The sequence below is a fragment of the Helianthus annuus genome, chromosome 6 (assembly GCF_002127325.2).
Source record: "Helianthus annuus cultivar XRQ/B chromosome 6, HanXRQr2.0-SUNRISE, whole genome shotgun sequence".
NCBI lineage: Eukaryota > Viridiplantae > Streptophyta > Magnoliopsida > Asterales > Asteraceae > Helianthus > Helianthus annuus.
In genome coordinates, this window is record NC_035438.2 from 90,869,060 (window position 1) to 90,881,971 (window position 12,912).

A 12,912-nucleotide genomic window follows, 5' to 3' on the forward strand; every position below is an offset into this window, starting at 1 on the left:
ATCAGGTATGGTCTGATCTTGTGCGACCGAGTGGCTTGTGTGATTGGGCTTTTGTGCGATCAAGCCCTTATGCGATCCGTTTAAACATCCGATAATCTTGTTATTCGGTTACAATTACAATTAATTTCGTTTGACCCAATTAACAGTTTCCAAACTTATCACATATCAATTAACATCTAACAATTTCAAAATTAATCAATTATCGATCAAACAAGGCAATCATAGACTAACCCATAAGAACCCTAATCATGAACAATATTCTTAAACATATTATTCAGATTCTTATGAACCCTAAAGATCTACCAACATGAACAATAATCATCCGGTTTATAATACATCACGGTCGATTCCTAAGTGTTCGGTTCTTGGTTAATATCATACAATCCGATTCATAACAAGCCGATTTCATGATCATTATCATTCAACCTATATGTGAGCCGATTAACAAGAACATCACATACAATAATCATGTCTACACACTAACCATCATATCAAACATTGATCACAGTAACATGTAACAAAACATAGGGCACTAACCGTTTCAAGGAAAGATCTGAATCCTATGAACTTCGAGGAGGGTGGCTGCCTTCGGTTCGTGAGAGGGAGAGAAAGAAAAGCTAGGGTTGTGTGTTATGTTTGAGAGTTGTGACAAATGAGAAAACAAAACTCAAGAATGAGTTCTTGTTTGCGTAGAAAAGGAGTGGGCCGGCCCATCACGGCTGCCCCTTTGGTCCGATTACAAGATGTGGCCCAAATGGCCTTGTGCGTTCCAATAAGTGTTGTGCGATCGGTTTGTATTGTGCGATTAAGCCAATATATACATACATTCATCACATTACACAAAACACAAAATCATAACGTTACACAGAAGTGGGTTCGAATTACGAGTTGTCACATAATACACAAGATAACACACGTTGTGCACTACTCCCCGGCAACGGCGCCAAAATTTGACGTCATGTCGTGGTCACAATCAAATTTAAACCCAATAACAACTAAATAGATAGCGGTAAGTGGGTATCGAACATAGGGAGTTTGTGGAATATGTGTTATCTCGATGTATGTCTAACTTCACTAAAGCAAACTAAATTGAAAGAAAAATAAATTCAACAGTGGGTTTGATTGGTTGATTTTTAAAACTAAGATTAACTAATTAAATTTCAAAAGAAAAGTTTTGGTTGTAAACAATTAGAGACGAGTGACCATCTTTAGTTTCTGGTTTGCTTCAACATTTATATTATTAGTCCACTAGAAAGAACTACATAGACATAGCTCATGTGTGATTACTTACAGTGATGAAAGGGAACTAAGTACTCAGATTCCTAGAACGTGAGGTTGTTACCCGATGATCAATCAACCCTTACCCAATCCTAATTCTACCCATGATATCTCGATTGCCAACGGCACCAAGAACGTATGGTTTCAAACTAGATTAACATAAGAATTAACAAGCTACTAACAAACAATCACACACCATAACAAACCAACCATAAAGATAAGGATTGCTATTCTAGAAATTTAGGAAATCAAATACAATTGTCTCTACAAACCTTCAACTAAAGATAACCATAAAGACTTTAGTCATCCATGGCTTGAACAAACCTTCTCCACCAAGTCCCTAATGTGACAACCCTCACTAAACCAGGTAACCGTACGATTTAATTAATAATTAATTGCTGCTTAATTACTGTGCTTAATTGAAATTGCTGACAAACTGCTACTTGATTTCTAGTACTTGTATATTCCTGCATCATACTTTGATTTCCGTCACTACATTATTTACAAGTTGAACCTTAGTGACAAACATGATGCACTAAAGCACAGTAGCATTAGAACGGATAACCTATTGAACATGCTGATAAAGCCAGCATCAGGCAGACACTGCCTCTAAGGGCCTGTATGAGCCAGAAATATTTTACTACACCCATAATGAGTGTAGGGATACAAGGGTTGTAGAACTGTGTCTCTAGGAATAAGATATAATGACTGGATGTGCCTAAAACGTACTCTAAGCACAAGCCACAACACTTTTATTAACATACTAGCTTCTGGCTAACTAATAAAGTGCCAAAACATGAGGAAAATATTCCTGACACTTTGCAGAATGAGTGTGTCACTAAAAATATTATTTACGACACTTTAAAGCTTATTTAAGCACTTTAACGGATTTCTATCCAACCGAACAACCGGATTATACCCGAAACATAAAAATATTGACAATAATATTATTGGTCTTTTTCTGAGCCAGTTAGGGTCCCTGAATACCCTAACACCCGCGTTAAAGCACAACATGTGACTAACCGAGTTAACCCTAAATCTAACTTGGTTTAAAGTAACTAAACACTAACCATTTGATTGAAATCGAACTAGACCCCCCCCCCTCTCATGTAATCGGCCCAACTAGAGGGGAACACAAGAGTACAAGACTTGATTATTATATTGGTTGTGCTTAAAATCTAGAGAACATATGATCCAAGGGTGAATCACCTCAATTTTATCTATAAGTACCTAGCTTAAACACAAGAGATCCACACTTCAGATTTCACCAAAACTCTCTCTCGCTTGCCCTCTCTAGCTCACGGCCGAACACCCCTCTTGCCATCCATCCATTTTCGACTTCCACTCTCCACATTCCAAGCACATACAAGTCTTTCGGGTCACGCATTAGGAGCCTTGGAGCAAACGGAAGTGGAAGGACCTCGTTATCTTGCTTTTATCCACCACCTTTTCGCCTAGATTCTTCCCTAGCCCCGAGCTAGAGGTATAACACTTAAAACTCATACTCGGATCATTCTAAGATGGTTAATAAGAATTGTAACGGTTAAAACTCAGAAACTTGCATTTTGAATCTTTAAAGTCTACTAAAACATGAATATAGTTGGTTAAAAGCTTAATACTTGTGTAAAAGTTGTAGTACTTGGAAGTGATGATTATTTAGGCCCGATCTACGTTGTGGTAGCTCGGATCATCGTTTAACCCGACTTTGTTAAGATCATAGATCTTGACATAAGCTTGTTTCTATCGGTACAAGGGTTAAAAGGTGAAACTCTACCACACGAGAAACATGAACTTGTGTAAAAGTATTTCTACTTGCAAAATAGTGTTTAAAACTAGCGGATCTACGTATCTGCAAGTGGTATTTTCAAAGGACCAAGTGTCGAGAAAATCATGTTTTCTAAAAATCGGATAACACACTAACAAGCATGATTTTTTTTACAAACCACAAGTGTATAAACACTTGTGAAATGAAAAGTTTCGACAAAATAACGATCTTTGTAAAAGTTGACAAGAAGATGTAAAGATAGATTTATTCTAAAAACAAGGTTTTTACGATATTAAGTTACTTTACACATAGATCCACAAACTATAACGGGATCTACACTATAGTTATCGGAAAAACTACAAGTTCATGCGATTATACGATTTACATACTTGTCGACTAGTTTGATGTGTCGGAAATTGATTGGTTGATTTAAAGAAGTGTTGAAATGATTTTGTAAAAGAAAATGATACGCTTGAAAGCGTGGCCACCTCCAGTTACAGGGGAAACTCTGGCGAAATTTTTCTAAAAATATAACACTTAGAATTATTTACAAGTGTTAGAATTATTTTTGATATGTTTTCAAAATATATTTCGCCACGACTTTATTTACAAATATTCGGAGGTGGGATTTTCACAAAACTAAACGTGACAAATATATATTCGGTAAATATATTTTCACAACACTGTTTATGATTATTTTGTGAAAATACACAAATATTATTTTTAGGGTAAAAATAATATTTACAAACGTTGACGAATCCAAAATAATACGAACGCTTTCACGATAAACATATAAGTTACAACGGTAATTATTATTACCACACGATTACTAAAACGTAACTTACGCATTATACGGAAATGATTATGAACGTATATTTTATCAATGTATTATTTTTGGGAAAAATTATGTGAAATGGAAATATAATATTTTTGAGAAAAATATTTATATTTGGAATGAAGATATATTAAGTGAGACTTAATATTATAAGTTGAACGCACATGTATTAAATCCCCCATCCTTGGGAAGGAGATTAACTACCAAGCACATGCAAAATATAAACACGGAATAGTTGTCTAACTATTTCCCAAAAAAGCTAAACTATAAAGCTAAGGCACGGCCATCCGTCTAATAGAATTAGTACATGTAGGTCGTCGCACAGCTGACATTCGGAGTACTTGGTAGAGACGCACTGACTGTGAGTTCATGTCCCCCTTTTCTCTTAACTGTTTTCAGTTTTCTAAACTGCGGGGGTGAAATACATGTTACAATGTTTATGATTACTTTATACATGGTATGGTTAGCGTAAGGAGGGTTACTTTTAGATCATGTGAATGGGTAGGCGGAAACTTGAGGTCATTAATCCTCAGGGTAGGACCGAGGGGCAGGAGCGATAGATCTATTTGGGTGTAGCGAGCCCAGTCCCAGGCCCAGCATAACGGACCTCGGGATGACTTTGTACCCGACGCATAAATCTGCTAGGTTTGAGCCTTCCTACTTGCATTTCACACATATCAATGGCCTTGCAAACCATTGGTGATCTCTTTTTCCTTATTTGCTACATACCAGGATTTTTGATAAATACAAAGGTTTATTTACTCACTTACACATGAACTCGCTCAACATTATTGTTGATTTTTCAACTTACATGTATTTCAGGGAATTAAAAGATCTGGCACGGTATGGCACGTTTTCCCGCTGCACTAGTTTCCAAGATCATCCGGGGTTTAGGGAATGTGACTCTTTCCTGGACAAGTCACAGTCCTTAAACTGTGTTTATGTTATGTTTAAGTAGTTTTGTTTGGGAAACAATGTTATGGTTATTAGAGTGTTGTTCCGATTAAACAATGATACTATGTTTGGTTTTAAAATTTAATGGATGATCCTTGCATGTTTTTAATTCATATAGCTTTGTTATGATTAAGCTATGGTATTAAGAAGTCACACCAAATTAACCACGCTTTCGCAAAGCCAGGGTGTGACAGCTAATTCGTTCACTAACCAAGTCTAGTTGAAAATAAGTGATAAGATAGTTCAAAGATATTGTTCTTCACTCCCAAGTGCCTCTCATATACTCCCATGTTCGTTTCTAGCATATTGTAACCGAAAAACCAATGATACCTCTCCATAAATCCTCTTCAAATGGCTAATAAATGAGTAGGTTACATTTTGAGATCAGTCGGCGCCGTAAGCTACGGCGCCTGCCGTAGCTTACGGCAGTCATGATGCTGAAATCAGCATAGGGTGCCGTAACCTACGGCCCTCAGCCGTAGGTTACGGCTCTGAGTGGTTCTTTACGGCAAGGAGCTCCTGTCTTACGGTGATGAAATTTGGACATGTTGGAGCCGTAACCTACGGCCAGAGCCGTAGGTTACGGTGCTGTATGTTATGTTTTTTCTTGTTTCTTTCATTACAAGTTGAATCAATAATTCCTGTTTACACCATCATCTAGCATCCATCCAAGCTCCATAATATCCATCTTTTATGCACTTTAACACCTGCAAAATCAAACATAGAGTGGTTACCAAGTTCAAGCAATTAATTGAATAAAGCATGGAATGTGCGTACATTTAGACCTTTTAAGGGTTGTCCTACGGACCACCCGTCAGCCCTCACGTTGGAAAATGTCAACTATGTTCCAGAATTATGCAACAATCTCATGAGTGTATCACAAGTCTGTGATAAAGGAATATCAGTGCTTTTCAACGACATGGAATGCTTGTTTCTCAAGCCTGAATATGTCGTACCTGCAGAAATGATCATGCTCACTGCTCCAAGATAAAACAACACATACGTGCTCAACATGAAAAATGCCAAGACAAATGATAACCTGACCTGTTTGATCTCAAAGGCTTCAGAATCGGAGTCACTACTTTGGCACAGGCGATTGGGGCATGTAAATTTCAAAAATATGAACAAAATCTCTAAGTTAAACTTAGTAAGTGGACTTCCGATAAAAGAATTTCCTTTTTCTGAAAAATGTATAGCATGCGCCCAAGGAAAGCAACACAAGAAATCGCACAAGTCCAAAGTAGTGAACAAGATTACTGCGCCTCTCCAGTTGATGCATATGGATCTTTTTGGTCCAATAAGTGTTAAAAGTCTTGCTGAAAGTTCTTACTGTTTGGTGATTACAGATGATTTCTCTCGTTTTTCATGGGTATATTTTCATGAAGCAAAGTGTGAGACAGCTGATATTCTCAAGTCATTCATTCCCTTGATTGAAAACGTGAGCAGATTAAAAGTGAAGTCGATCAGAAGTGATAATGGTTCCGAATTCAAAAATCAAACCTTCATATCCTTCTGTGCAGAAAAGGGAATTCATCTTCAATACAGTGCAGCCAGAACTACTCAACAAAATGGAGTTGTTGAACGTAAGAACAGAACGTTGATCGAGGTCGCGAGAACCATGCTGGTGGATTCAAAGCTTCCGATCATCTTTTGGGCAGAAGCAGTAAATACAGCATGCTACGTTCTGAACAGGGTTCTCATTGTAAAACCACACGGAAAAATGGCATATGAACTTCTCTTCAAAAGGAAGCCGCTCATTGACTTCTTCAGACCATTTAAATGTTCGTGCACTCTTCTAGACACTCAAGAAAATCTCATCAAGTTCGAAGCAGTGGCCGATATCTGCTACTTCATGGGATATTCATCTACGTAGAAAGCCTACAGAGTCTACAACAGAAGAATGAAGATGGTGATTGAATCGTATTACGTTGATTTTCAAGAAGGAAACTACACTAACACTGGAAGTACTCCCGATTGGTTTTATGATGTGGGTGTAATTTTCAACACCTTTGAAATTCCAGAAGATACTCCAGAGGCAGAACCTGTTGAAGTTGCTCAAGTTGAACCTCTGTTTGATTCCTCAGATATTGGTGTAACTCCGTTCACTACCCGTTTCTCTCCATTCTCTGTTGATCCACTCCTCTCTATGGATGAAGTAACTGGTAACACTTTGCCTGAAAACACCCCTGAAAACGGTGCTTCTTCTTCACAGGCTAATGTGGATGAACCAACTCAAGAAGATGATCCTCCTGTAATCTACGTCGACGAACACTTCACCAATCTTCCGCAGCAGATTGAGTCTCACGCAAATGCAGGATATAAAACAAATCGCAATTATCCTCTTGAAAATGTAATAGGTGCAGTAGAAGAAGATGTACGTACTCATGGTCAATCATCAAGCATCAACAAAGGTCTTTATGTAGCTTTTCTTTCACAATCCATGCCACGTGACATCGAAGAAGCCATTCAAGACTCCAGTTGGGTTCAGGCCATGCAGGAAGAATTATCTCAATTTCTCAAACTCAAAGTTTGGGAGTTAGTAGATCTACCTGAAGGAAAGTTTCCAATTGGAACAAAATGGGTCTTTCGTAACAAGATGGATGATCGTGGAGTAGTAATCAAGAACAAGGCTAGATTGGTGGTGCAAGGTTTTCGTCAGGAGGAAGGAATTGATTATGAAGAATTTTCGCTCCAGTTGCAAGATTGGAAGCAATTAGAATATTCCTGGCGTATGCATCATACAAAAATTTCAAAGTTTTTCAGATGGATGTAAGAGTGCCTTTCTCTACGGGAAGGTAAAGGAAGAAGTCTACGTATGTCAGCCACTAGGTTTCGAAGATCCTCATTTTCCAGGTCGATACTACAAGTTGGACAAAGCTCTCTATGGTCTTCACCAAGCTCCACGTGCTTGGTACGAGACTTTGTCAACCTATATGTTGAAGTGTGGATACACCAGAGGAACGATTGACATGACCCTCTTCACCAAACCAATGGAGAAGATGTAATGCTGGTTCAGATTTACGTAGACGATATCATTTTCGGGTCAACTAATGAGGAGCTGTGTAGAGAATTCGAGACCGTCATGAAGGCAAAGATCGAAATGAGCATGATGGGAGAGCTCACGTTCTTCTTAGGGCTAGAAGTAAAGCAAAAGGAGGACAGCATTCTCATTCATCAGGCTAAGTACATTCGGGATATTCTCACAAAGTACAACATGAACGATTGTAAAGTTGCTAGCACCCCGTTCGCCTCTCAGACGGAGCTTACTCTAGATCCTCAAGGAAAACCAGTGAACAAGTCCTTTTATCGCTCGATGATCGGTTCTCTGATCTACTTAACGGCTATCAGGCCTGAGATTATGTGGGCTGTCTGTCTCTGTGCTCGCTTTCAGACAAATCCCAAAGAATCACATGAAACTGCTGTGAAGCGCATCTTCCGCTATCTTAAAGGAACTCCGAAACTAGGTCTTTCGTATCCTAAAGATAGTAATTTTGATCTTATTGCTTATTCTGACAGTGATCATGCAGGTTGTAAAGTAGATCGCAGGTCTGTATCAAGAGGATGTCAATTCTTGGGAAATCGTCTAATCTCATGGCAAAGCAAGAAACAGACAACTGTGTCCACGTCCACCGCTCAAGCAGAGTACACCGCGGCCTACAGTTGCTGTTCGCAAGTTCTCTGGATACAAAATCAGTTGTTGGATTACGGAATCAACATCATGAAGACTCCGATATTCATCGACAATGAGGCATGTCTGGGAATTGTGAAGAATCCCATCCACCACTCCAGAACAAAGCACATCGAAATTCGAATTCACGCAATTCGAGATGCTTATGAGAAAGCATACATTCAAGTGGTGCCAGTGAATACAACACAGCAGCTGGCCGACATTTTCATGAAAGCCTTTGATAAAACCCGATTCAAGCAGTTGGTAACCTGGTTGGAAATGGTTAATTTCCTTGAATGGAAATGAATCTTGTTGTCCAAAATCGTCCGTACATACTCTATAAAAAAAACGTTTGTTAAAAGTAAAACAAGTATCGTAAAACGTTGCCCGCCAAAAAGATTTTCTGAATTTTTAAAATTTCATTTTCGGGCAATGGACTTTCGAAAATAAAGATTTTTGGGGGGATATTCTAGAAAATCCAAAATTAGATGCTTGTGTCTGACTCCTGTTAGAGGAAATGATAGAAAATTGCTTACACTTTGTCATTTCTTGAAACACTGAAAACAAAAAGAAATCGGGGTACCAAGCAATGACGTGTCGGTAGATTCAGCAACACCGACGAGTAAACTGCTGTTAGGGAGCAAAACATAACATCTACACAAGGATTCTGGCTTTTCTCAGGCATTACGCATCTTGTGGGTAACACGTTGCGGCATATGGCTTAATGGTCTTAAATCTTGCGTTGAAAGATTGCCAAAGTCTGAGATTTCGGGTCTTTATATTGGAATTTCATTCGGGGATATCATAGTTGTTCTTCTGCTGCATCCAGATACATGCTGACCTAGACGCTATGATATCTTTTCAAGAAAAGAGCCCAAAGATGGCCAAATCCCAAAACTGAAGAAGCTTTCATAGAAAGTTATTCAAATGCGTAAAAATGCACAAATCATACCAAAAATGGTATCTGTCTCCGCCCTCGGTAGTTTTCGGGATCTCTGCTGTACGAAAGTACTGACCTGATCCCCACTCTATCGTTGAAAGTCAAAACGAATGAATCCAATATACTCACGTGTTATGATGAATCTTTGTGCATACCTTGATCGCAGGGGTATGTCCTGATGTGGGACTCACGGGCATAATGATTCTATTCTCAATAGCTTGTGTGGGGGCCATAGAAGTCTTGTCAATATTACCGAAAACATGATAAAAGTGCTCGCCGAAGGCATGTTGAAAGAAGGATGCATGGATTTAAGCGGACAAACATACAGGCAGTTTTTCTTGTGCCTTGATTCGCTAATAATAATAAATAAGAAATTGGCAAGTGTTGGCGATATGATCTTCTGCAGGTAAGTCGACGAGCGTTGAAAGTATCAAGAAAATCAGCTTCAAATGGAACCTCCCAGAGTTGAAAATTCGAAGTTCGGAGTCAAAATGGCCCAAATTTTCTCAAATTTGTGAATATTACATAATTTATGATGCTTTAAACAAAACTGGGCACGTTTTTCGAGAAAGTTTGAAATTTACGAGCGAAAATAACTTATTTTTGAAATTGTTTTGAAAACAATATGTGGCGGCGAAATTAAGATACCAGCGAAATTGTTTATTTCGCTGGTTATCTAAAATCTCTTATAAATATCTCTTAACCGTCATTGTTTAAAATTTTTCAAAACTATTTCTTCATCCTTCTCTCTAATCCTCGAACAAACTCTCAAATCTTTCACTAGATTCAATTTTGTTCAAAGATCTTCAGGTAATCTATAAGTTAATCATCTATTACAACCTCGGCATTCATCAGTTGATGTCTTCGATCATCGATTCAATGTTTGAATTTTGTGTTTGGTTCTTCACTTTAAATTTAAACTTCATGTCCATGAATCAGTTGTATTTAGGGTATATTGCACATAGTTAACCTGATATATCTATGTTTTTAAATGCTCGTTCTTGCTTAGCCTTGTCTGATATCGGTATTGATCATTGGGTGAAATCAGGAAGGGTTTTAGAGGGGTTTAGTAAGAAAAAGATAATGCCAGCGAAATTACGATGAATGTGGCGAAGTCGGCGATTTTATCATGAATCAGGGAATTTCAAAAGTCTCAAACGCGAGTTCGAGCAACCGGCAAAATAATTTATTTCGCCGGTAAGTTGGCCTAGACTAATGTCTTCGCTGATGAACGAGTTATGTAACAAACCCCTGTCTTCGCCAGAGATAATCTGCGAAATTGATCTCACTTGTTTATTGCCGGCGAAAACATTAAACTGAACTCTCATGATCATTACCGGCGAAATCACTTGAAACCAGCTTCTGTAACCGGCGAAGATGTCTTCAGCAAAACTGGTCAGTATCCTTAACTGTTGCCGGCGAAATCATCCTTGATCCGACATTGTCGCCGGCGAAATAGCTTAATTTCGATAACCATTATCAACGAAGACAACCTTTTGGGTTGCCAGCGAATTTAACTTTTATTTTTTTTTAAATATTGTAAATACCTAATTTGACTTTTAATTATAACCTATTTTTTAAAAATATTTTCTAATTTGAGTTTTCTTTTATAATATGTAAATATTTTGTAAATATCGTTTTCTAAAATCTCAATATCTTTTAGTTTATCTAAAATTCTTGTAAATAATTTCTAAAATACAATTTAAAATCTTTATATCTGTAAATACTATACCTTTATCTCGAAAGTATTCTAACTTGCCTCGTTTCTCGCGTCCAAAACAGGATGGTGAAGAATATTGAGTGGGATAAGACGTTGAAGCACAATCAGAGTATCAATCTCGAGCAAGTACCACAGGATTTCCAGGACGCGGCACGATGGGTAAGGTCAAGCAGGATTGGCTACGCGGTTGAAACAGAAGTTTGCGTTTACCGAATCCATATTCAAGACTTCTGGGAAACTGCAAAACCCGAAACTATCGACAATGCCAGAGGGATATCTGCAACCGTCCGCAACAAAAAGATAGTTGTAACGGAAGAAAGGATTCGCAAGGTTTTGAAGCTGAAAGATAACGCACAAGATCCGATCAGCTTGAGCAAGGACGATATTTTGGATGGTTTTCGTGGCATGGGATACACAGGAGACTTCAGACAAAAGAAAGAGATCAAAAGAAATGGGCTCACAAGAAATTGGAGATTCATAGTTCACGTAATTGCCATGAGCTTAGCTCATCGTAAGGGTGGTTTTGATTTCCTGAACCTGGAGTGGTCGGCAGCAATGTTGAACTTGTGCTTGAATCAAAAGTTCAACCTCTCAGGTTTAATCTTCAATTATATGCTCGAGAATGTAAGAGGGCCGACTTGGGCGATGTATCCCAGATTCATCCAGATGCTGATCAACGATCAATATGAAAATCCGCCAAATGATGGAAACCTCTACACCTTTCATGTGCCCACAAGTCGTCAGTTCACAGAGATTAAAACAAATGAATGGGTAATGTTACATGACTGGATGTATGCAGCAGAGAGACTGCCGTTGGTCAAGGAAGCTTACAGAAAGTACAGAGAAGCACTTCGAGCAAAGCAACAAAGAATTGCAGAAGCTGAAGTAGAGGCTGCAGAAAAAGAAGAACGGTCGAAAGGTAAAAGAAAAGGAAAGCAAGCAGCTGACGATGAGCCTCCAAAGAAGAAGAAATCCTCTGAAAACCCAGAAAGACTTATGGGTGCAAGCTTCAGAGCTACTGAATCTGTTGGACCGTTGTTTTGACCCGAAAAGTCAGCCGAGATAGTTCATCATCACATATAAAGGCGGAATCAGTATATATGACGTTACAACAGCTTGTTCTTTCAATTCCACTGCTTTTATAGCTTTCTAAGTAAATTTTGACAGAGTTTCGCTCCAGAGCACACACACGACTACTAGATCCGCTCATAATGACATCCTATTTATAGGCAACTATGGTTCGCTCATATGGACAACCATATGAGCGGACCTACATCAATGCACTATAAGCGAACCATCTAAGCACCTATGAGCGGACCTATATACTACTTGTACATAAAAGCGGACCTACCTCTAAAATACATAATTTGACATTTAAGACCCTCTGTTTACCTATTTTGACCTAAGACTTCACGTAGACGTAGTCAACAGACATTTCATGCATCAACAGACTCCCCCTTGGATGTTGACGTAGACTTTAGATCCTTAGTCTTCGGTCTTGGTCTTTTCTCCAACTCTGTCCTCTCCTCATAAGCATTCTTCACAGGTTTCAGAATCACCACCTGACTCCATCTTCAGACTTCCCTTTAGCTGTTAATCCAGACTCCCCCTTTCACAGACTCCCCCTCTCAGTATGCTGGGATCTGAGGTATCTGATTCAAACTTTGATAATTTGCCTCCGTTGGGAACAATGAAGTCTCCAAACCTGTTACTCAACCAATAACATTACAATCTATCTTTTCTAACAATAAAC

The 12,912-nt window shown here is 38.6% G+C and overlaps 1 protein-coding gene across 1 annotated transcript; it reads left to right on the forward strand.

The window, feature by feature from the left end:
* Positions 1–7,836: 7,836 nt before the first annotated feature.
* On the forward strand, positions 7,837–8,371 carry LOC110866263 (uncharacterized mitochondrial protein AtMg00810-like). The gene is made up of 2 exons (XM_022115510.1): positions 7,837–8,253; positions 8,360–8,371. The coding sequence occupies exons 1-2, from the start codon at positions 7,837–7,839 to the stop codon at positions 8,369–8,371; spliced, it is 429 nt and encodes a 142-aa protein (XP_021971202.1).
* The last annotated feature ends 4,541 nt before the right edge of the window (positions 8,372–12,912 follow it).

What these genes read in the sequence shown, in the direction of transcription:
- LOC110866263 (XM_022115510.1), top strand. Translation starts at nt 7,837, where the DNA reads ATGCTGGTTCAGATTTACGTAGACGATATCATTTTCGGGTCAACTAAT.